At 41.6% G+C, this 23,977-nt stretch overlaps 1 protein-coding gene across 3 annotated transcripts in view; it reads left to right on the plus strand.

Moving 5' to 3' along the window:
• LOC138750446 (protein OS-9-like) overlaps nucleotides 1–23,977 on the plus strand; it is a 100,886-nt gene that overhangs the window by 72,610 nt on the left and 4,299 nt on the right. For 2 of the 3 annotated variants that reach the window (XM_069912490.1, XM_069912489.1), the window contains exons 11-14: nucleotides 2,670–2,906; nucleotides 8,077–8,260; nucleotides 18,228–18,401; nucleotides 21,369–21,496. In XM_069912490.1, coding sequence (XP_069768591.1) covers nucleotides 2,670–2,906; nucleotides 8,077–8,260; nucleotides 18,228–18,401; nucleotides 21,369–21,496 — 723 coding nt within the window. The remainder of the gene's footprint in view (nucleotides 1–2,669; nucleotides 2,907–8,076; nucleotides 8,261–18,227; nucleotides 18,402–21,368; nucleotides 21,497–23,977) is intronic. The other variant, XM_069912488.1, reaches the window with a different exon arrangement.

The following is a 23,977-nucleotide window of genomic DNA, read 5'->3' on the forward strand; positions in this document are numbered from 1 at the left end:
TATGATCAGCCTAAAGCAAAAATGGTTACAAATAGACAAATATCAAAACCTTTTTTGTTAGAAAGATCATCTTTTTTATTTGAATTAGCAATAGAGCCATTGGCAGAAATAATTAGAAGTGATAAAGAAATTAAGGGATTTGAGAAAGGTACTAAAGAGCATAAAATTAGTTTGTTTGTGGATGATGTTATAGAATATTTAACAAGTCCTGAAATATCATTGAATATGGATTAGTATCGGATTATAATGTTGATAAAAGTGAGATGATGCCTATGGTTGATATGGATTATTCACAATGTAAGAGATTGACAAAATTTATGTGGCAAAAAAAAGCAATTAAGTATTTAGGAATAAAAATAGACAGAAATATAAATAATTTATTTAAGTTCAATTACTCACCGCTATTAAAAAAGATAGAGGAAGATCTGAGAAGATGGAAAGATATACCAATAAGGATAATAGGAATTGTATTAAGATGAATATTTTTCCAAAAATACAATATTTATTTCAATCATTACCCATTTATGTTCTTTTGAAGTTTGAATAAAATTATACAAAAGAATTTATTTGTAAAGGTAAAATGTATAGAATTGGTCTTGAAAAATTAACATGGAAATTTGATCAGGGAGGACTAAGATTACTGAATTTTAAAAGTTATTCTAAAGCAGCTAAATTAAGATTGTTATATGGGTGAGAAAACAGGTTGGGTTCAGATTGAAATGAATAAAATTGGAGAAACTATCCCAGAACAAATTTTGTATAAATGGAATACTGAATTGTTTAAAGGCAAATGGAAGTACCAATTTTAAAACATATATTGAAAATATGGAATGGGATTCATATGGAGAGAGGGATTAAAAATTATCAATTACCTAAAATGTTGTTAAAACAAAATAAACATTCCTTTCATTTTGAATAATTCTTTATTTGATAATTGGTATAGTAAAGGTGTACAGAGGATAAAAGATTTGATTTTTTGGGATCCTTTTAACTTTTGAGCAATTAAAAGATAAATAAAATATACAAAATAATATAATCTTTGCATATTATTAATTAAAATCATATTTAAAAAAGAGATTAGGAACAGATTTGAGACTCCTGGAACAAAGTCAATTGGAAGGTATAATAACAGATACATTTATTTATCAAGAAATTTATTACCAATATGTATATTAAATTACAAGAAACTAAAAGAAAAAAGATTTATATAAATCAAAATTATGATGGGAGAAATACACAAATCCAAAATTGTGTCAAGAAAGTGTTACAAATATAGTTAATGCTAGATATCAAATGGTTCAATATAATTTTCTTCATCAGTTATATTATACTCCACAAAACTTAATGGACTTAATTCTAATTATCTGGATAAGTGTTTTCGATGTAACAAGGAAATTGGGACATTTTTACATTCGGTATGGTCCTGTGTGAAAGAGGAACAATTTTGGAGTGATTTGAGTGTATTGTTAGGACAAATTATGAAGATAAAGAAACAAAAGGATCCAAGAATATTTTTACTTAGGAATATATATGAAAAAATATAAAATTGAAATTGGATAAATATCAAGAAAAAATGTTTAAATATAGCCATAACAACAGCAAAGAAATGTATAGCGGTAATGTGGAAAACTGAGAATTTGGTAAAAATAGACAGATGGCATATTGAAATGCAAAATTGTATACCTTTAGAAAAAATTACATATAGTTTGAGGAATCGAATTGAAAACTTTTATAAAATTTGGGAACCATATATGGATTTTATGGATAAAAGTCCATCCAAATCTTCCACTTTGCCCACCCTTCTCTTTTTATAAGTTAGCAATTATAAGAAATAGTCAATGAATATTATATATGTTAATAATATTATATATGTAGAAGGAGGTGTTCTTTCCTTTTCTTTTTTTTTCTCTTTTTGGAGGGAGGGGGGTTGGGGAGAAAATTAAAAATTTATTGTATCATTTTGTATGGTTTATTAATTTGCCATATTATTGAATTTATACTTTGTATTGATACAAATGATAAATAAAATTTTCCAAAAAAATAATGATTTCAATGACATAATGGCCACAGGACAGACCTTCAGAGATGTTGACACCCAGGAATTTAAAGTTCTTAACCATTTTCACTGCTGACCCATCAATGCAGACTGGTTGGTGTACTGGCTTCCCTGTCCTGAAGTCCACAATCTGCGTCTTAGTTTTGCTAAAGTTGAGTGTAAGGTTGTTATTGTTGTGAACACAATATTCTAGTTGGGACCAATCTGATGTATTATAAAATCCTATCATAAATTCCTTGCTCTAAAACTCTGCTCCTATTGGGTATTTGGGAGGCGAGGGCTCATGGGATGACATATGTTCTATGTCTAATTTTAAAAATTTAAAGTAATTCTTCCCATCTTTCTGCCAAGGCAATGGCATTTTTAAGATTAAATTACACAAATGCTCTGTTGTTACAACAAAAGTAATTCCACTGATGCATCCATCAGGGAAAGAATATTTAGTGTTACTTTGCATGCTACATTACAGCTTTAGAATTATTGTTTTCCAAATTGTTACATTCAAGAACTTAAAGTGAACGATCACTTAAATTTTGATTTTACCAATGCTTAGGTTAGTGAGCTGGTGTTTCTGTCAGAATTGAAGCTAATTTGTGTTTTCTGGTGTGTACAGCGGAAAGGTGATGACGATGATCCATCCGCAGAGAGTTCTGCACAATCTTCTGAGAAACCCACTGATCAAGACTCCCCAGATCAACAAGAAGAGATGGTTGATATCGAAGAGAGTGAGCTCCTAGAAAACTTTGAAAAAGAACTGGAGGAAGTATCTCTACCAAAGTCTAAAATATCTGAAATTAAAAGGGAAGTAAAGGAAGAAATGGAAAAGGAATTTGAAAATCTCATTGATGAAGTGAGTAACTAATTTTCTACGGATTGTGTAAATATTAAAATCAATTGAGTGATTTGACAGAGCCTAGAACCGTAGAACACTACAGGACAGAAACCATTACTCTGCTTAGTTCTGCCGACCTACACCCATTCCATATTCATCCATACCCCTCCCAACCATGTACCTGTCCAAATTTTTCTTGGTTAAAGATGAGTCCTTATTCACCTACTACTGATGTCAGGCTCAAAGGCGTATAATTTCCTGGGTTATTTTTGGAGCCCTTTTTAAACAACAGAAAACTTGACCTACCCTCCAATACTCCAGCACCTTGCCTGTGGCTAAGGACATTTTAAATATATCTGCCAGGGCCTCTGCAATTTCTCCACAAGCTTCCCTCAATGTCCGAGGAAATACCTTGTTAGGCCCGTGTCTACCTTTATTCGCTTTAAGACAGCAAGCACCTGATCCTTTAATCTGTATAGGTTCCATGACCTGACTGCTTGTTTGCTTCACTTTCCTAGACTCTGCCAGTTTCATGAGTAAATATAGTTGCAAAAAAAAATGTAAGATCTTCCCCATCTTTTTTGACTCCAGATGCAGCTTAAAGATCTTAAAGAGGACCAATTTTGCCCCTGACTATCCTTTTGCTCTTAATATACCTGTAGAAGTCTTTAGGATTTTACTTCACCTTATCTGCCAAACCAACTATATGTCTTTTCGCCCTCATGATTTCCCCCTTAAATTTTTTCCTGCATTTTTATACTCCTCAAGTACATCATGTGCTACTTGTTGCTTCTATCTGCTCTACACCTCTCTGCTTAAATGGATCCATAATATCCCTTCAAAACCAAGATTTCTTATGTCTGTTAACTTTGCCTTTAATCCTTACAGAATCATAAAAATTGTGTACTCTCATAATTTCACCTTTGACAGTCTTCCACTTTCTGAGCACATCCTTGCCAGAAAACAGCCTGTCCTAATCCATGCTTTCTAGATCCTTTCTTATTTCCTCAAAAATGGCCTTTCTCCAATTTAGAATTTCAGCCTCAAGACCAGACCTATCTTTGTCCATAATTTTCTTGAAACTATTGGCATCCTGATGACCGGACCCAAGGTGTTCCCCTTCACACAGCCCTCCCACCTGTCCTGTCTCATTTCTGAATAGGAGATCTAATATTGCACTCTCTCTAGATGGTACCTTGATAGGTTGATTTATAAAACTTTCCTGAAAACTGCTATGGCATCCAGCCCTTTTACATAAGGGAGTCCTAGCAATATGTGTAAAGTTACCATCACTGACTATCACAACTTTCTGTTTCCTGCCGCTGTCTCCTATCTTCCTGCGTATCTAGCCTGTCCTGTCTGAGTACAGTTGTGATAATTTCCCTATGAGCAATGCCTTTCATCCTTCCCACTCTATTGTGTCTGAAACAGTGGAAGGCTGGAACATTGAGCTGCCAGTCTTGTCCCTCATGCAACCAAGTTTCACTGATGGCCACAGTCATAATTCCACCTGCCAGTCCACACTAAGTTCGTCTGCCTTTCCTATGATACTCCTTTCATTGAAATGAATACACCTGAGAACTTTATTTCCCATATGCTTTTGACTTCTATCTTTGTATTCAGTCTTAATATCATCTTTTTCCTTCTCCACTCCATTATCTGTTCTGGCACTCTAGATCCCATCCCCCTGCAAATCTAGTTTAAAGTCCCTGGAGCAGCACGAGCCAACCTTTCCACAGGGATATTAGTCCCCTTTCAATTCCAATGCAAACCATCCTGCCCTTACAGATCCCAACTTCCATGGAAGAGAGGCCAATGATCCAGAAATTTGAAGCTTTTCCTGCTGCACCATCTCTTTAGCCATTTGTTAAGCTGCATTATCCTCCTATTTCTAACCTCACTAATACATGATACAGAAATGCTGAGAAGACAACACTGGAGGTCCTGTTCTTCAACTTCGCACTTCACTCCATGAACTCATCACTCTTTATACCACCGTCATGGATCACAAACAACATCAGGCTGCTCACCCTCTGTCCTTTTGAGAATGCCGTGAACTAACCCTGAGATATCCCAGACCCTGGCAATGTGCCATCTGGGATCTTCCACCTCTTCCACAGAACCTCTTCACTGTTCCACTCACTATTGAATCCCCTATGACTACAGCACACCGCTTTTCCTCCCTCCCTTTCTTAGCCACTGGGCCGGACTCTTGTGTTAGAGACCTGACGACCATGGCCTGTCCCTGGTAGGTCGTCCCCTCAATAGTAACCTAAATGATACGTGTTATTGAGGGGAATGACCATAGTGGTATCCTGAACAACCTGCCTGTTGCCTTTCCCTCTCCTGACCGTCATCCAGCTACCTTCCTCCTACCTCCTTGGTGTGATTGCATCCCTGTAAATCCTATCTTTCACCTCAGCACCCTGGATGGTCGGGAGTTGAACTTCACGTCCAATTCTCTAATTGGGTTTGTAAGGAGCTGAAGTTGGGTGTACTTCTCACAAGTGAAGTAATTGAGAATATTGTTGGCTTCCTTGACTATATTCTTCAAGATTCCTGCCCTCACTACCATTCTCAGTGCCTGTGAAGAGAGAAAACGATAGGGAAGCCTGTGCCTCCTTGGTCAGAATCAGAATTTATTGACATGAACAGTCATGAAATTTGTTGTTTTATGGCAGGATCACTGTGCAAACATTTCTAGAAACCACATTTCAAAATAAAATAGTGCAAGAAAAAGTCAAAGTGTCTGATGTTCATTGTTCATTCAGAAATCTGAGGGCAGAGGGGAGGAAGCTGTCCTTTTACTGCTGTGTGCTCCTCTTCAGGCTCCTGTACCTTTTTTTCTTCCCCAGTGGTAGCAGAGTGAAGAGGGCATGGCCTGGGTGGTGGGTGTCCTTGGGGGCTGCTTTCATAAGACAATGCCTCTTGTAGATATCCTCGAAGGAGTGAAGACTGGTGCCATTAAGTTCTCCACAGTGCACCTGTAGAAGTTTTCGGGAGTCTTTGGTGATTATCAAATCTCCTCAAACTCCTCACAAAGTATAGCTACTTCTTTGCCTTCTTTGTGATTGCGTCAACATGGAGGCACCAGATCAGATTCACAGAGATGTTGACCTCCCAGGAATTTAAGTTCTTAGCCCTCTCCACTGTTGACCCTCGTTGAGGACTGGTTTGTGTTCTCCTGCTTTCCTCCTGAAGTCCACAATCATCTCCTTGGTTTTGCTAACATTGAGTGAAATGTTGTGACACCACTCAACGAGCTGATCTATCTCCCTCCTGTACGCTTCCTCATTGCTGTTTGTGATTGTGCCAACGATGGAGGTGTTAATGTCAAATTAGCAGATAGCATTTGAATTGTGCCTGGCCACACTGTCATGCTTGTAGAGAGAATAGAGCAGTGGGCTAAGCATGCATCCTTTAAGTGCACCTGTGTTAATGGTCAGTGAGAAGATGTGTTTCCCATTCGTGCTGACTGGTCTTCTGATGGGGAAGTCAAGGATCCAGTTGCAGAGGAGGAATGCAGTGGCACAGAGTTATTGGGTGCTTGTTGACCAGCCCTAAGGGAATAATTTTGTTGAAGGCTGAGATGTGGTCAATGAAGAGTATCCAGATGTATGATTGCTGACGTCCAGGTGATCCAGAGCCTTGTCCCATTGACAAGGTTATTCTTACCTTGCCTCAATTCTGGCACCACCATCTTAGCCCTGCTCACTGAAACTGTAAATTCCCACTCTGACACTGCCCACTCCCACAGTAGTCACTCCCCTTGCCTTTATTGGCTACAGCTAATTAGTCAATGGAGAAATGGAAGCAGCACCTACCTTTCCCAGGGCTTTTTAAACATTCCTCTTCTTGTACCAAGTCCCACTCTCACCGTTCCCGCCTGAGAATTTTTTTAACTTAATCTCAGTATGATGGATAGCATACCAGTGACTTGTGTAACACTTGTGTTGAAGATTTCGTGAATAGATCTGCAACATTGGTGGTGCATTGGAACAATAGAATGGTCAAGCAGCAGTTAAAATTCTGCAGGCAGATGATTAGATTTGGCTCTGCCCAAGCCATTTGGCTTGGCATTCCATGACAGCCTAGGTGGATGTGGTCTGAATTTGAGAATTCTTTGGTAGTCAATGGAGGATGCCCATCAGGAACTGCATCAGAAAGGTTGTGTTTGCTGAGCCTGCGCTTTCATTATAAAAATGAGGTTAAGGTTCAAGATTTGTTTCCTTGAATGAAATAGTTGCACTATTACTCAAAATTGCATTTAGTCTAAAGTAAGAGAAGCAAAAGAAAGTCCCTTCAGAATCACTGAGTGACTGTGGATTTGCCTCCAGTGCTCCCCTAGCTTTTGCAGCATAGACTTCAGTCCCAACTATTGGCAACCTGAGCCAATCCTCCAACATGATCAGGAAACTTTCAGTGCCTGAGGCCCCTCGGGAGCCCCTCCCTCCCTTGGCACCCTCTTGCATCCTGATTTCGATATATTTCAGCCAGTTACGAGCCAGTTTCCTGCATCCTTTGACCATATCCTGTGTGGGCTCCTCGCATCAAGTAATCAATAACCCGTCAGTCGCAGAATCCCTCGCTGGTTCGCCGCTGTGCTCACCATCCCAAAAGATCATCTCTGTTTCTCATTCTCAAATGGGAGGGGTACTCTCCCTGTTTTCTGGTGCTCTGCGCCAGTCCTCTGCTCCCCCAGAGTCGGCAACCCCTCAAGTCTGCTGCTGATCATAGGCGCTGTCATCTTGGGCCCAGACCCTGCGATCATAAAATTTTCAAATAAAGCACTGTTGGCTCTTTTAACATGCCGTTTAAAGCCTGTACAGAGCTGTCAACAGAATGACTGGGGAGTACGACCCTGCAGGGAAGTGCTGTGAGTCTGCTCTCTGCAGTTCCCAAGCATCAGCATCGGCGTTGCCATTGCAGCAGTTCCAGCAGCACTGATTTTTTTTTAAAAAGGTATAAAAATAATGACATCCCATCAGGCTTTTCTGTGGCAGTTTGATCGATATTCTTTACTATTGATTCAAAGCTTTCTTACTCTTGATGTACGTTATACTATACAGCCAACTTGAGTTCTGCTGAATCACTGATTTGTAATGTTTTTGTGGTTAAAGAATAGTAAACAGGACAGAACATGTTTGCTATTATTACAACTGATGAAATTGTGTGTGATGTTTCTCAGGCGCAAGATGAACTTGAAGCGGAGGGTCTCAAAGGAGAATTTGATCGGAATCAAGCCTCAAAGACCCTGGTTACCACCCTAAACAAGCTCATTGACAAACTTGAAGACAAAGAAACTTCAATCAAAGGAGAGGATAGTGACTTGGCAAAGGGCAGTCCCAGTCACTCTCCAAAACAGACAGCAGGTAAAAGGTATTTTTGTTTGTTAGTACAAGTCCACAAGCTAAGCTTCTCACCTTGTGTTGTTCCCCCCAATCCCCATCCCCATCCCCGTCCACTTTTTACTTTTATGACCTGATAACGAGAATAGTTGGGCCCCTCCTTTTTTTACAGCAGACATCTCATTTATTGTTAAAAGTATTTGGTTGTGGACATTAAACCCGATATCATTATCAGCTTGATTTGGTTGAGAGCAGGAATTAAACCCTTTCCAGTCAACATAACGTATTGGGTGGCTAGGTTAGTGTAATAGTTAGCACCACACTGTTGCAACGCCAGCGACCTGCATTCAAATTAGGCGATGTCTGTAAGGAGTTTGTACGTTCTCCCGTGTTTGCGTGGGTTTCCTCCCACCCTTCAGAAAAAAATGTATGGGTGGTTGAAGTTAATTGGGTGTAATTGGGCAGCACAGAATCGTGGGCTGGAAGGGCCTGTTAGCGTGCTGTAGACCTAAAAACAATTGCCTGTTTCTATATCATATTAAATGTTTCTGATTTGTCTGTCCATGACCTTATTCTAGCAGGTTGAGTCAGTGAGCATATTTGCAGGAACCATACCTTGTCTGGGCACTCTCCAATCAGACAGCTCACTATCGACTTCTCCCATTTCCATTAACTCTCACCTCTCTTAGTCTCTCTTCTCCCACATCCCTCATCTCTCTGTCTCCTTTTCTCTAGGTCCCTAGCCCCTTCCCTTCCTTTTCCTTTTCGAGAGCTACTTTTCTTCACCCTCTGCCCCTATCATTTCTCAGCTTTTCTCTTCACCCTCCCACCTGTATTGAACTCTTACCTGTTAGCCTTTTCTCTTTCCCTAGATCTCGCGCCCCCCCCGCCACCTACTCCCACAGCCACCTTTTCATTCCCTTCTGCCTGATTTTTTTCACTCCTCCTGAAGGCGGCTTCAGGGACCTAAACGTCTACTGCCCCCGAAGATATTACGCAGCCTGATAAGTTTCTCCAGCACAGTTGTGTATTCTACAGGACCCCAGAACTGCAGATCTTTCATTCACCCTCCATTTGGCTGCTCCACTGCGAAGCATCTTCGAGGGATGCTGACCCTATCTTCGAAAGTTCTGTGAGAGTCTCTCTCGCAGCTTCCCTCTGTTTTTCCCACTGCTTCGTGACCATGTGATCACCCACTCTCTCTCACAGCTGCGCATCCTTGTTCCCACCACCATCTTGTGCCATGTGCTTCCCATTTCCATTTCCAGACCTCCCAATTTGGCTCACACTAGGATATTGGGTGTCACTTTCCACCCTGAATTCAAATTCACTTGGTCCATCTCCAGTCACGCTTTTCCCTTTCTCGATTTCTTTGTCTCCATTTTGGGAGAAGAGAAACCTTCTCTTAACCCACGGACTCCCTTAACCCATGGAGTCTCTTAACCCACAGTTACCCTTGACTATATCTCTTCCCTTTCTATTCCTTTCTGTTGTATCTGATCCCAGGATGAGGCCTTGCATTCCAGGGCATCTGAGATGTCATTCTTCTTTAGAAAACATGGCTTCCCCTCTGCTGCCGTTACCTCAGCTGTTGGCCAGATCTCTATTTCCTTCTGCCCTGGCCCCTCTCTGCCCCCACCGCCCTCCCCCCTTTAATAGACATAACAAGGATAAGATTCCCCACTAGCCTCCATATCCAACATATTCTGTGCATTTTCCACCACCTACTACATCTTGCATTCCCATCCCCTCTCTACCTTCTAACAGGATCACTCCCTCTGTGACTCCCTCATCCACTCATGTTTTCCACCAATCATTCTTCTGGTACCTACCCCTGTAACCACACTTGCACCTCCTTCCTCTTCACCATTCAGGGCCTTCCAAGAGAAGCAAAACTTCACATCTGAATCTGCAGGTCCCATTTGCTGCAATCTATGCTGCTGATGTGGCATCAGGTAGACTGGACACAGATTGGGAGATCGCTGCTCTGTGCACATTTGCTCTGTCCACTGAATCAGCGAGGACCTCCCAGTGGCCAACCAATTCCACACACCTTTGCCACTCGGACATATCAGTGCATGGCCTTGAGTGCTACCCAGTTGAGGCTACCTGCAAAATGGAGGAACAACACCTTGTATTCAGTTTCCAACTAGACAGCATCAAAATCAACTGCTCCAATTTTCCTGGTCTCTCACTTTCCCTCATCCCTCTGTCTCCCTTCCTTAAGTCCCTCGTCCCTTCCCTCCCTTGTCCTATCAGATTTTTTTTTTTAGCCCTTACCCCCTCGCTGCTTTCTCTTCACCCTCTCCGGTATCCACCTGTTAGCCTTTTCTTCCCTTTCCACCCACCCGCCCCACACCTTTTCATTAAGGATTCTGATTGATTTTCAACACTCGTGAAGAAGGGCTGCCTTTTTGTTTCTATGGATGCTGCGTGACCTGCTGTGTTTCTCTAGCTGTTTTTGTGTACTGCACAAAACCCCAGCAACTATTTTCCAAAGTTAAGAGCCCTGTAGAAAATCTGTACCTCTGTACAACAACACAGTAATGTTGGCTTATAATGGTTCAATGGCCTTGCCATTTTTCAAATGTCATCTATGAACACCCATTCTGGGTCGTCTATACGTCAGTTCAAACACAAAGAAGGCTTTCCAGTGACTATGCTTCGTAAGAAGTTTGAGGAGATTTAATATGTTATCAAAGACTTCCAAATTTCTACAGGTATATCACGGGGAGCATTCTGATTGGTTGCATCACTGTCTAGTTGGAGGTGCCAATGCACAGGACAGGAAAAGTCTACAGAGAGTTGTGAACTTGGCCAGTGCCATCATGGGCACCGGTCTTCACTCCATTAAGGACACCTGCAAGAGGCAGTGTCTCAATAAAGCAACCTCTATCATCAAGGACCTGCAACACCCAGGCCATGCCCTCTTCACGCTGCTACCATCAAAAAGGAAATAATAGACCCTGAAGGGAACACCCAACAGTGCAAGAGCATGTTCCCCTCCCTCATCAGCTTTCTGAATGAGCAGTAAACCGCAGGCACTACCTCACTTTCTCTTTGCAATAATTTGTTTATTTTTTAAGTGTAATTTGTAGTAATTTTGCACCTGTGATATGCTGCTGCAAAACAACATGTGTTCATGACTGTAATTTCTGAATGAAATATACTTTGAGCTCCACGTGAATTGAAAGTTCCACTATTGAAAGACCCAAAGTTTGTTTTGAGCCTTAATGTTAAAATAGATGGTGACACAGAATTAGCCATGCTTCAGTGGACAAAAGGGTAATGCCTCGTTTCAGTAACTCAAATACTTGAGATCAAGGATAACTAAGTGTGTGGACGATTGTCTTCATTTTTTTATTATTTTTTATTTTTCACACTATAAACCACATTGATCAAGATACATACATTTTCCTTTTCAAATATATACAGTGTCATTTTCTCACCCCCCTCCCTCTTCCCCTCCCACCCTCCCTACCTCCCCTCCCATTCATTTAAAGTTCATTTTATTAAACCAAGCGAGGCCTCCCAAACCCAACAATTTTTCTTTTAATTGCATTTGTAAATATTTGTTCAGATACATCTTCCTTTTAAAGAGCATAGATAGAGAACTTCACAGGCTGCATGAAAATCAGTTGTAGGCCCTTTTTTTCTCTAAGAGCACAGGAGAGAAAGTTAATGCAGTTACCAGAAAAGATTGGCATGTAACATTAAATTGGACCCTGCTGAATTTTTACTGAAAACACAAGTTTGGCTGGGTGAAAATGAATATACATTATTAAGGATCTATCCTGGCTACACAGCATCTCCTCATTTGTCGGTAAGATGCGTCAGTGATTGCATTTCCTGAGAAGACTGAAGCGGGCAAGACTGCAGGCCACCATTATGCCAATTTGCTATATGGGCTCCATCAGAATCAGAATTTATCGTCCTGAACAAATCATGAAATTTGATGTTTCATTCGAGAGTGTTCACGTTGACTGTATCACAGTGTGGTATGGTTTCTATAGAAAAGTGAATTGGAGGTCAATCCACAGGACCACAAGAGTATCAGGGAGGATCATTGGGGTTTCCCTCTTCCCCCTCCATTGATGTAATCTACCTGGATCGTTGTCTAAGGAGGGTGTGCAAAAGCATTCAGGACCCCTACCACCTCAGACACAGCATCTTTCAAGTTCTCCATGGGGAAAGAGACGTTGAGTATCTGAGCCAGCACCACCATAGCTTCTTCCCAGGGGCAGTGAGAAAGCTGAATGACTAATGAACTGCTGACTCGAACAATCAGAGACTATTATTTATTTATTTTGTATTGTATGTGTGCCTGGTTTTTCAATGTGAACCAGAGAATGCTTTCTCATTGTACTTGATAAATAAACTTGATGCTCTAAAGGCAATTTTTTTTAAAGTGGCATTGGACATGGCTAAACCATCCTGCAAAGTTATGGAAAGAAGGTAGAACATAGAACATTACAGCACAGTTCAGTCCCATTGCCCTACGATGTTATGCTGATCTATATATACCAAAAAAAATTAATCCTCACGATCTCGTAACCTATTTTTCTTTCATCCATGTTCTTCCATCTTTCTTTGGCTTGGCTTCGCGGACGAAGATTTATGGAGGGGGTAAAAAGTCCACGTCAGCTGCAGGCTCGTTTGTGGCTGACAAGTCCGATGCGGGACAGGCAGACACGATTGCAGCAGTTGCAGGGGAAAATTGGTTGGTTGGGGTTGGGTGTTGGGTTTTTCCTCCTTTGCCTTTTGTCAGTGAGGTGGTTCTTCCATAAGAGACTCTTAAATGCCCCTGTTGTTCCAGCTTCCCCCACCACCTATGGGAATGCATTTCAAGCACCCACAAATATGTATTTTTTTAAACTTATCCCTGGTGTCTCCCCTAAACCTTCCTCAGTTCATTTTGTACAGATTGTCCTTTGGTGTTTGCTACTCCTGCCCTGAGATTAAAAAAATGCTGGCTGTCTACCTTGTCTATGTCTCTCATAATCTTGTAGACCTCTACCAAATCACCTCCAAATGTCCAGTGGCCCCCAGGGGTGCTGTATAGCCCCTGTTGAGAATGGCTGATCTATATGATAATATGGTAAATTGGATCAACAAGTTTGTAGATCGCACAAAGATTAGAGATGTAGTGGATTGCGAGGAAGGCTTTCAAAGCTTGCAGTGGAATCTCAACCTCAAGGAACAGAAGTAGGCCTTTCGGCCCATCGAGGCTGCTCTGCCACTCCAATATGAGCTAATCCATTCTCTCCTCCAGTTCCAAATTTTGGCCTTTTCCCCATATCTCTTGATACTCTGACTAATTAGATACCTATCAATCTCCTCCTTAAACTTTCCCAATGGTCAGGCCACCACAGCCATATGTGGCAACGAATTCCACAAATCCACGACTCTGGCTAAGGAAATTTCTCCTCATCTTTGATTTAAATGGTATCTTCTAATTCTAAGACTTTGCCCTCTTGCCCTAGACTCATCCACCAAGGGAAACATCTTATTCACATCTACTCTGTCCAATTCTTTCAGCATTCAAAATGTTTCTGAGTTCCTCTCTCACCTTTCTATACGCCAATGAATACAGTCCAAGAACTGATAAAACACTCCATGTAAGTTAGCCTTGCATTCCAGGAATCATCCTGTGAACTCTCCAACATCAGTACATCCCTCCTTAGATAAGGGGCCCAAAACTGCACACTGTACTCCAAATGAGGTCTCACCAGTGCCACATAAAGTCTGATCGGCACCTTACTCTTAAACACTATTCCTCTTGAAATGAATTCCAACCCTGCATGAGGACTGTCAAGTCCCTATGCATTTTTGAATTTTGAATTTTTTCCCAATCTAAATAATAATCTGCCTGTTTATTTCTTCTTCCAAAATGTACAACCATACATTTCTCAACATTGTATCACATCTGCCATTTCTTTTTGCCCACTCTTCTAAACCGTCCAAGTCTCTCTGCAACTTTTTGGGTTTTTTTAAACACTTCCTGCTCCTCCACTTGTCTTGATATCATCTGAAAACTTCACCACAAAACCATTCAATCCATAATCTAAATCATCAATATACATTGTAAAAAGAAGTGGCCCCAACACTGACCCCTGTGGAATGCCACTAGTAACTATAAACCAACCAGAACAGGATCTCTTTATTCCCACCCTTTGCCTTCTGCCTGTCAGCCAATGCTCTGCCCAATCTAATACTGTTCCTGTAATTCCATGGGGTCCCATCTTATTTAGCAACCTCTCATGCGGCACCTTATCGAAGGCCTTTTGAAAATCCAAATGTACAAGATTTGCAGCCTTGTCCAACCTACTTGAGATTTTCTCAAAAAATTCCAATAGGTTGATCAAGCAGGATCCTTCCTTCATGAAACCTATCATGCCATGCACCTCAAGGTATTTCATAACCTCATTCTTGAGGATCGACTCCCAATCATTTTTTCAACCACAGACTAATAGGCCTGTAATTTTCTTTTGACTGCCTCCCTCCTTTCTTAAACAGCAGAGCCACATTTGCGCCCTTCCATTCGTCCGGAACCACACCAGAGTCTATTGATTCCTGGAAAATCATTTCCAATGCCTCCACAATCTCTAAAGCCACCTCCTTCAGAACCTGTGAGTGCATCTCATCAGGTCTGAGAGATTTATCTATCTTTCGTCCATTTAGTTTACCAAGCACTTTCTCTCTGGTAATCTTGACTACTTAATTCTATTCCCTGAGATCTCTGACTATCAAGTATATTGTTAATGTCTTCCACAGTGAAGACTGATGCAAATACTCATTTAGTTCCTCTGCCATCTCTTTGTTACCCATTATAATTTCTCCAGCATTATTTTCAGCTAGACCAGCTGTAAAAATGGGCTGCAAAATGACAGATTGAATTTATACAGACAAGTGCACTTTGGAAGGACAAACCAAGGTAGAACATGCATAGTAAACGGTAGGGCACTAATGAGTGCGGTAAAAGAGAGGGATCTAGGAATACAGATGCACAATTCCTGAAAGTGGTGTCAAAGTAGGTAGTGTCGTAAAGAGAGCTTTCAACAAATTGGCCTTCGTTAAGTTGGATATTATGGTACAGTTGTGTAAGACATTGGTGAGGCCATATTGGAGTATTGTGTGTGGTTTTGGTCCCTTAAAATTTACATTTTTTAAACTTTAATTATTTTTTAAATTTAGACATAGAGTACAGAAACAGGACATTTCAGCCTACAGGTCCATGTAGCCCAATTACACCCTGGTACATTTTGAATGGTGGAAGGAAACCGGAGCGCTCTGGGGGAAAACCCACGCAGAGAATGTACAAACTCCTTATAGACAGCACAGGATTCAAACACCGGTCCCAATCCCTGGTGCTGTAGCAGTGTTCCACTAACCGCTACACTAACCGTGTCGCCCACAAAAGATATCAATAAAATTGAGAGAGTGCAGAAATAATTTACAAGGATGTTGTCAGAACTTCAAGAACTGTGTAACTTAAGTATGTCTGAGGACCCCTGTTGAGGAATAACCGCTCTACGCCATCTCTCCCTGTTCTTCCAACCGAAATGGGGCAAGAGAATGAGAAAATAAATTGCTTGGGTTCTTTGGATCTGGAGTGTTCCACCTAAAAATCTGGCAGCAGCTGAAAAGGATGATTCTTAAGTAATTGACAGAATGACATTTGTGGAAGCATGGCTGTGTTCCTACAAAGCTAGCACAATCAAATACTCTTTTGTAATGTAAATAGCTATGGTTGATTTAATCCTAGTCATTCAGCATGGAAACAGACTGTTTGGGCCAACTTGCCCAGGCCAACCAAAATGTCTTGCCCCACATGCCCGCATTTGGACTGCATCCCTCTGAACTCGTCCTATCTATGTATCTGTCCAATTTTTTTCTTAGCACGTCACAATAGGACCTCCCGCAACTCCTCTTCCAGCAGCTTATTTCGTGCACCCACCACCCTCTTGGTTTATTTTTAAAAAAATGTACCTCTCAAGTTCCTATTAAATCTCCCACCTCCCTCACCTTGAACTCTGGTGACAGATTCCCCTACTCTGGGCAGAAGGCTCTCCATATTCATCTGATCTGCTGGACTGGTGATCTAAAACCTGGGCTAGAGATTTGACCAGCAACCATACTGAACTACCACAAAAGCTGACAATGAAACCATGCAGAGTGCCCTGCATCGTAGTGAGTATTGAATTCAACAAAGTGCCCCCTGTCCCATGGTGGCTGGGACAAATACAATGGCCACTTTGTCCTTCTGCTGTGACTGATGTGTTTCAACATTCTGTATCTACGCTCCAAACAGCACTGTGGGAAGGCTCTCATGGTGGTGATTTTTTTAAAAAGGTGATTCACAAAGTCTAAAGGGCATTCAATCATGGATGAATAAATGCCTGTGAAACTCAATTTCCATCAAATTTTTTTTCCAAACAAACTCTTTACCTGCGGTGTTTTTTATCTTGTACGCAATGGTTACAGTAGCCTCTTGGTCTTTGCAAGATGGAAAGCTTGTATTTTGCAAGATTGTTGACAACCAAATCCTCTGTTAGTCATGCATCTGGCAATTCCTCTTAAAGTTATCCAGTTCTTGACAAAGGATTGAACAGAGTATGGCTTCCTATAACCATATAACCATTTACGGAGCGGAAACAGGCCATGTCGGCCTTTCAAGTCCGCACCGGTTCACTAGAATAACTCCACTAGCTCAAACCTCCCACTCACCGCCAATAAACCTCCAACCCCCTCACCTCCATGTACACATCCTTTTTCTTTTCTTCTTCTTCTTTGGCTTGGCTTCGCGGACCAACCTTCTCTTAAATGACACATTTAGGCAATTGTGTTTACAGAACATTACAACATAGTACAGGCCCTTCAACCTAAATATACTGACCAAAAAAAAAACTAAACCCTCCCTACCTCAACCCTCTTTCTTTCATCCATGTATCTGTTCAAAAGTCTCTTAAATGCCCATACTGTTCCAGCCTCCACCATCGTCCCTGGCAATGCATTCCAGGTACCCATAATGCTGTGCAACAGAAAAACGTACCCCTGATATTTCCCCTAAATCTTTCTCCCTTTATTTTGTACAGATATCCCCTGGTGTTTGCTAACTCCCATGCTGGGAAAATGGTGGTGACTGTCTATCTTGTCTGTGTCACTCATAATCTTGGAGAACTCTATCAAGTTACCTCTCATTCTTCTTTGCTCCAAAGAGAAAAGCTCTAGCTCTGGTAATCTTGCCTCATGAGACATAATTTCTAATTTGGGCAACATCATGATAAATCATCTCTGCACCCTGTCCATGGCTTCCACATCCTTCTTGTAATGAGATAACCAGAACTGAACACAATATTCTTATTGTAGTCGCAATTAATTGTTTTAGTTTTTTTTTGCTTTATTGATTACTGTGTTATGGTGTTTGGACATGTTGATCTTTTTAGTCCTTTGAAATCCCAAGGTTGCTTAATTTTATCTGCAACCATTTCAAGACCATTGACAAGTCAGTATCTTGCATTTTATATGTCAAAATCAGAATTTATTATCATGAACATGTCGCAAAATTTGTTGTTTTGCAGGAACATTACAGTGCAAATATTGCTGTAAAATTACATTTAAAAATAAATAAATTGATGTAAGAGAAAGTAATATAGTGTGATGTGGTTCATTGTCCATTTAGAAATTTGATGGCAAAGGGGAATAAGTTGTTTTTGTGCCGATGGATGTTTGTCTTCCGGCTTCTGTACCTCCTTCTTGATGGTACCAGTATGAAGAGGACATAGCCAGGGTGGTGGGGGTCCTTGAGGATCGAGGCTATTTTCTTAATACCGCCTCTTGTAGATCTCCTTGATGGATTGGAGACTGGTGCCCTTTGAATTGTGACTCGCCAGAGAGTCATGGGTGTATAGAATTTGTATGTTCATAGGTTTTAAGTACTTTTTAAAAAAAAACATGAAATTTTAGCTGTCAACTTCTTCCTACATTTCAGAAGCTGATGAAGAAACTGAAAGTCACCTTAAAGTTCGAGTCACAAAAATCAACCCAGGCAGTCCACTGCATAAAGAAATGAAAGTGCGTGAAATGAGTGGCACAGACCCCCAGTTAAGGCAGATACAGAATGTGGTGAAGGAGCAGCTGGAAGAAGCAGGACTGAGAGCAGAAGGTAGTTTGGAGACTAATTGTTTGTATTGAAATGACAAATATTTCACTGTCCCTCCTACTCTGCTGGAACTCCAGTGTCTGACTTCAGTCAGGATGGAGAATTCTCCTCAGAACATCTGTGAAAATAACCTGTGCTCCGCTTTCTTTTGTGGCCTGAATTTTGAAATTGTCCAGAATTGTGGAATGAGCATGGGATGGCACTGTTTGCGCAACATTATCACCGTGCCAGTGGCCCAGGTTCGAAGTCAGCACTGTCTGCAAGGTGTTTAGACGTTCTCCCCTGACCTGCATGGGTTTCCTCTGGGCACTCTGGTTTCCGCACCCTTCAAAACATAAGGGGGTTATAGGTTATGAGCAGCACAGGCTCATGGGCCGGAAAGGCCTGTTAGTGTGCTGTTTGTCTAAATTTAAATTTAAAAGCAGTTTCCAGCCACAAGGGTCCAAGCAAAATAAGGAACATGACTTGGAATTTTGGAAGTCACAGGGATGAGTGATGGTCTATGAAATTGAATATTTGTGCCCTCTCTGATTCTGTTTGTTACTGAAATAATTTGCCCCTTTTCACTGTCCCATAATCTGATCGCACCATTGTCTGCAGACAGACTGGGTGATCACTTTGTTGAACACCTCAGCTCGTCTCCTGCAATAGTGTGGATCTCCCATTGGCCACTCATTTCTATTCCCCATTCCATTCACTTGCTGACATGTTTATTCATGATCTCATTCATTGCCAGACTGAGACCACCTGCATAGAGGAGGAACAACTTGTCACATTCTGTCTGGGCACTTTCCAAACAGATAGCATTCATATCAACTTCCCTGGTTTCTGTTAGACCCCACCCCTTCACCCCATCTTTCCTCATGCCTCCTTTCTTCTAGTTGCCTCTCTTCCCTTTTCCCTCTGTCTCCTTTCACAGAGCCCAAATCAATTCTCACCTTTCTATCATATCCAATTAACACCATTTGTCTGTTGGCCTGTACTCCTCCCCCTCCCATTCTTCCCCTGTCTTTAATTCAGATGCTTGTCTCTTTTCAGTTACACCTTGAGGAAGGGCTCAGGCCTGAAACATTGGTAATACATCTACCTCCAATGGATGCTGCAAGGCCAGCATTTCAGTGTTTTGACTCTGTCAACACTTGCCTGCTTCCATTCTTGACTATCATCATAGCCAGGTTTTTGAGGGGTGGGGTGGAGGGGCCTCACCAGTGATGGCCTCTCTTGCCCACCACTAATTTCCCCCCCAAATACATTGACACTGATGACCCCCAGGTGTAATTTACAGCGACATCTCATGGCCTCTTCACTGTCTTTCCATTTTCAGTCACTTTGTCGAACATCTAATACTGGGTGAGCAAAAAAATTACCTTCAGCCAATGACAAGCAGTTGTAAAACTCCTTGTGATAAACTCTGTCCCATACCCATTGACTTCACCCCTTTACCTAATAACTATCTGAAGCTAACATTGGTGAGATAATTGACCTTAAATCGGGGTTCAGGTCTCTTGTATTCAAAGAACAGTGAAGCCAGTAAAAACACAATGTTGGAGATACTCAGCAGGTCAAACAGTGTCTTTTATATTGCAAAGATAAAATACATAACAGATATTTAAGGCTTGAGCCCTTCTTCAAGGTATGAAAAATGTCATCACCTGTCCGAATAAAAAGGCGGCAAAGGCAGGAGGTAATAAGTGGAGAAAGGAAGGAGAGTGCAGTAGTAAGCAAGGGGGGAGGGATGGCTGGGTGAATAGAGAGGGAAGGGGGTGAAGAGTGGAGGGAAAGAAGACAGGGGAAAGGGAAGGGAGAGCAGGTTAGCAGAAACTGGTAGTCAATTGTTAATACCATCTGACTGGAGGGTGCCAAAATGGAAAATCAGATGTTGTTCCTCCAGGTGGTCTTGATGGTCCAGAGGATAATGTGGTAGATGCGGGGGCTGGTGAGGTGGTAGGTCTGGGGTTAGAGGGTCAGGGCAGATGAGTGGGAAATGGAGGAGATGCGGATGAGGGCTGAGTTGATGGTAGTGAAGGGAGGGAGGCAACAGCAGTAAGCAAAGGGAGGAGAGATGGTTAGATGAATGGAAAGGGGAGAGGGTTGGCACCTGTTGACATTTTTCCATTCCTTGATAAAGGACTCAAGCCTGAAACATTTACAGTATCAGCGATCGGGACTGGGGTTTGAATTCCATGCTGTCTGTAAGGAGTTTGTATATTTTCCCCATGTCTGCATGGGTTTTCCTTAGGGGCTCTGGTTTCCTCCCACATTTCGAAACATACTGGTGGTGTAGGTTAATTAGGTGTAAATTGAGTGGCATGGACTTGTAGGCCGAAATATTACCATGCTGTATGTCTAAAGTAAAGTCGTTGGGTGTATTTAAGGAAGAGATTGATAGGTTCTTGATGAGTCAGGGCATCAAAGATTATAGGGAGAAGGACAGGCAGTGGGGCTGAGTGGGGAAAATTTTGATCAGTTCATGATTAAATGGCTGAGAAGAATTGATGGGCCGAATAGCCTATTTCTGTTTCTATGTCTTATGGTCTTGTGTATTCTGACTCTCTGCTTCCTGCCAAACATCCAATGCTTTACCCACGCTAGTATGTTTCCTGTTATACCACGGACTGTTATCATGAAAAGTAGCCTTGTCAAGTTCATACTCGTGATTAAATGGCGGGGCCGTCTCAATCGTCTGTTTCTGTGTCTTATGGAAGGGGGAGATTGAGTAAAGCATTGAATGACCATCATTCAATTCCATGATGAAATTTGCAATGGAAGATTTATAGAACTGCAATGAAGTTGAATATAAATAATTTTTTGTGCACTTGCTGTGACCTAAAGTGGCACTTGGCAATCAAGTACATTTCAAAAAATTTGTATACACATGTAAATATTTTGCAGGTTGCAATACATTCACTTTACTTATAGAGATGAAGCTTTGAAGGAGATAATGACAGTTGACTTGTGCATAACCATTAGTTTTTTGCTTAGGTAAAATTGAAGTTAAGATTGTAACAACTGGATCACTTGGAGATGATGATGAGGACATGCACTGGCTGTCAGAAGAAGACACCAAATCTTTTCGAGAGCTTCTTATCAACTTGCTGGTAAGGATGTAGAGAGCAAATAAGAGAATCTGAAATCACAACAATCCTCCTTGCTCATGAAAACTGGTGATTTCCACATCCTTAATTGGAACGCCAAAGGGCCTTGTCCCACCAGCAGGTCCCACATCAGTATGGAGGCATGCAGCAGATTTACATTGACCCTTAAACACACATCAACATCAATGCCACTTTATTCTCCCCATATTCCACACCGCTTTGCACAATCTCTGGTGAGAGCACACAGAATATTGTGTTCAGTTCTGGTCACCTCATTACAGGAAGGATGTGGAGAGGGTGCCAAGATGTTGCCTGGATTGGAAAATATCTTAACAGGCAAGGTTAGCTTTTCTCTTTGGATAGAAGAATGAGAGGTGACTTCATAGAGCTCTACAAGAATATGAGAGACATAGATAAGGTGGATATCCAGCACTTTTTTCCCCAAGGAAGGAGAAGCAAGCACCAGAGGAGATCTGTACAAAGTGAAGGAGGAAAGTTTAGGGAAATTGTCAAGGCTAGGTGGTTTTATTAGAAGGCATGGGGAGGGGTGGAACAATAGGGGCATTTAAGAGACTTAGATGGATGAAAATAAAATAGAGAGTTATGAGGTAGAGGGGGATTCAGTTTTTTTTGTTGGTTAGGTATATGGAGATCAGCACAACGTCATGGGCCAAGGGCTTGTACTGTGCTGTAATGTTCTGTGTCCATTCTACTCCTGCTGACATGTCTCTCTACTTATTCATACGTTGCAAGTCTGGATCTGCTGGTGGATGATTGGTTGCATTTCCTGAAGCATTAAAGTTTTGGGATGTTTGTGTTTTGGGCATCAATTTTCACACTAATTTGGGAGCCACCAGTCAAATCCTGGGACAGGGGCTGAAAACACTTCAACTGCACCTCCTCCTGTTCCTCATTTGTAAATAACACTTTCCCCTCCAAGTCCCTTCTGGGTGCTGATGGACAGATACCAAAGCCACGCAGAACAGTGTTTCAGGGAATTAGATAGAACATTGCAGCACAGTATAGACCCATTGGCCCTTGATGTGGTACTGACCTATATAGACCTACAAAAAGTACCTTACTAGCCCAACCTCATAACCCTCTATTTTTATTTGATCCATGTGCCTGTCCAGGAGTCTCTTAAATGCCCCTATTGTTCCAGCCTACTCCAATGCAATGCATTCCAGGCACCCACAATTCTCTGTGTAAGAATATTTACCGCTGATGTCTCCCCTAAACTTTGCTCCCTTAATTTTAAAATCCTGCAACCACTTGATTACCAAGCAATATTCCAGACATGCTCGGACAGACTTTGTTTGCAAAAAGAGTGGCAGAGAGGATCAATGGAGTCTCCCTTCGCCCCCTCCCCCCCATCGAAGTGAAGAAGATGTCCTCTGGAGTTTGCTACTCCCACCCCGGAAAAAAGACAGTGGTTGTCTACCTTATCTATGCCTCTCAGAATCTTAAGTCACCTCTTATCCTTTACTCCAAAAAGAAAAGATTCGCTCTGCTAATCTTGCCTCGTGAGACATATTTTCCAATCCAGACGACATCCTGGTAAATCTCTGCACTTTCTGCAGAGCTACTACATCTTTCCTGTAATGAGGTGTACAGAGCTGAACACAACATTTCCAAATGTGGTCTCACCAGCAATTGATAGAGCTGCAACATTACCTCATGACCCCCGATTAATGAAGCCCAGCATACCATAGGCCTTCTTAACAGTCTGATCGACTTGTGAGATCTATGGATTTGGAACCCAAGATCCAAATGCTCCAAGCAATCACGCTGAGGGAAAATGCATGGCTGTTTAACCATTTATTTAGCACTAAGAGTGAGTTGGATCAAACTGGAAAAAGAGCATTTTGATTTTTGTCAAATGCATTTGACCTTGTATGGTGCTACCTCCCTGTCAGTCTTTGTCCTGCACACAAGCTAGGTCCCAAGTTGCTTCACGGTGTTCCACCCAGTTTTGTTTCTCTCCAAATGTTCATGTTATGAATTGGGAAAAGTTGGTCATTGAATTTATAGCTTCTATTGCCAGTTCTTCTGCATCATTCTGAGCTGTTATTATTTAACTCCCCTGTGAGGCAGTGTATGCTCACTTTAAATTTGTTGTTGTGCCTGGCACCAGGGAGGGGGTATTGGCCGCCTTAGAGTGATTTAAAGCAGACGCTCTATGGGAAGCGGGAGAAAAAAAACTCCAGAGCCCCTTGCTAAGATATTTGCGTAGTCTTTGGCCTCAGGTGAAGTGTGAGAAGACTAGAGGGTGGCTCATGTTGTGCTGTTATTTAGAAAGGGCAGCCAGGACAACTAAGGATCCTACTGGCCAGTGAGGCTGACATCAATGGTTGGAAAACTGCTGGAGGGGTTTCTGAGGGACAGGATCTACCAGTCAGGGACTGATGAGAGGTAGTCACATGGATTTATGCGTGGCAGATCATGTCTCATAAATCAGATTTGTTTTTATATATTTTGATGGAT

This window comes from Narcine bancroftii, unplaced genomic scaffold (genome assembly GCF_036971445.1).
Source record: "Narcine bancroftii isolate sNarBan1 unplaced genomic scaffold, sNarBan1.hap1 Scaffold_151, whole genome shotgun sequence".
Taxonomy (NCBI): domain Eukaryota; kingdom Metazoa; phylum Chordata; class Chondrichthyes; order Torpediniformes; family Narcinidae; genus Narcine; species Narcine bancroftii.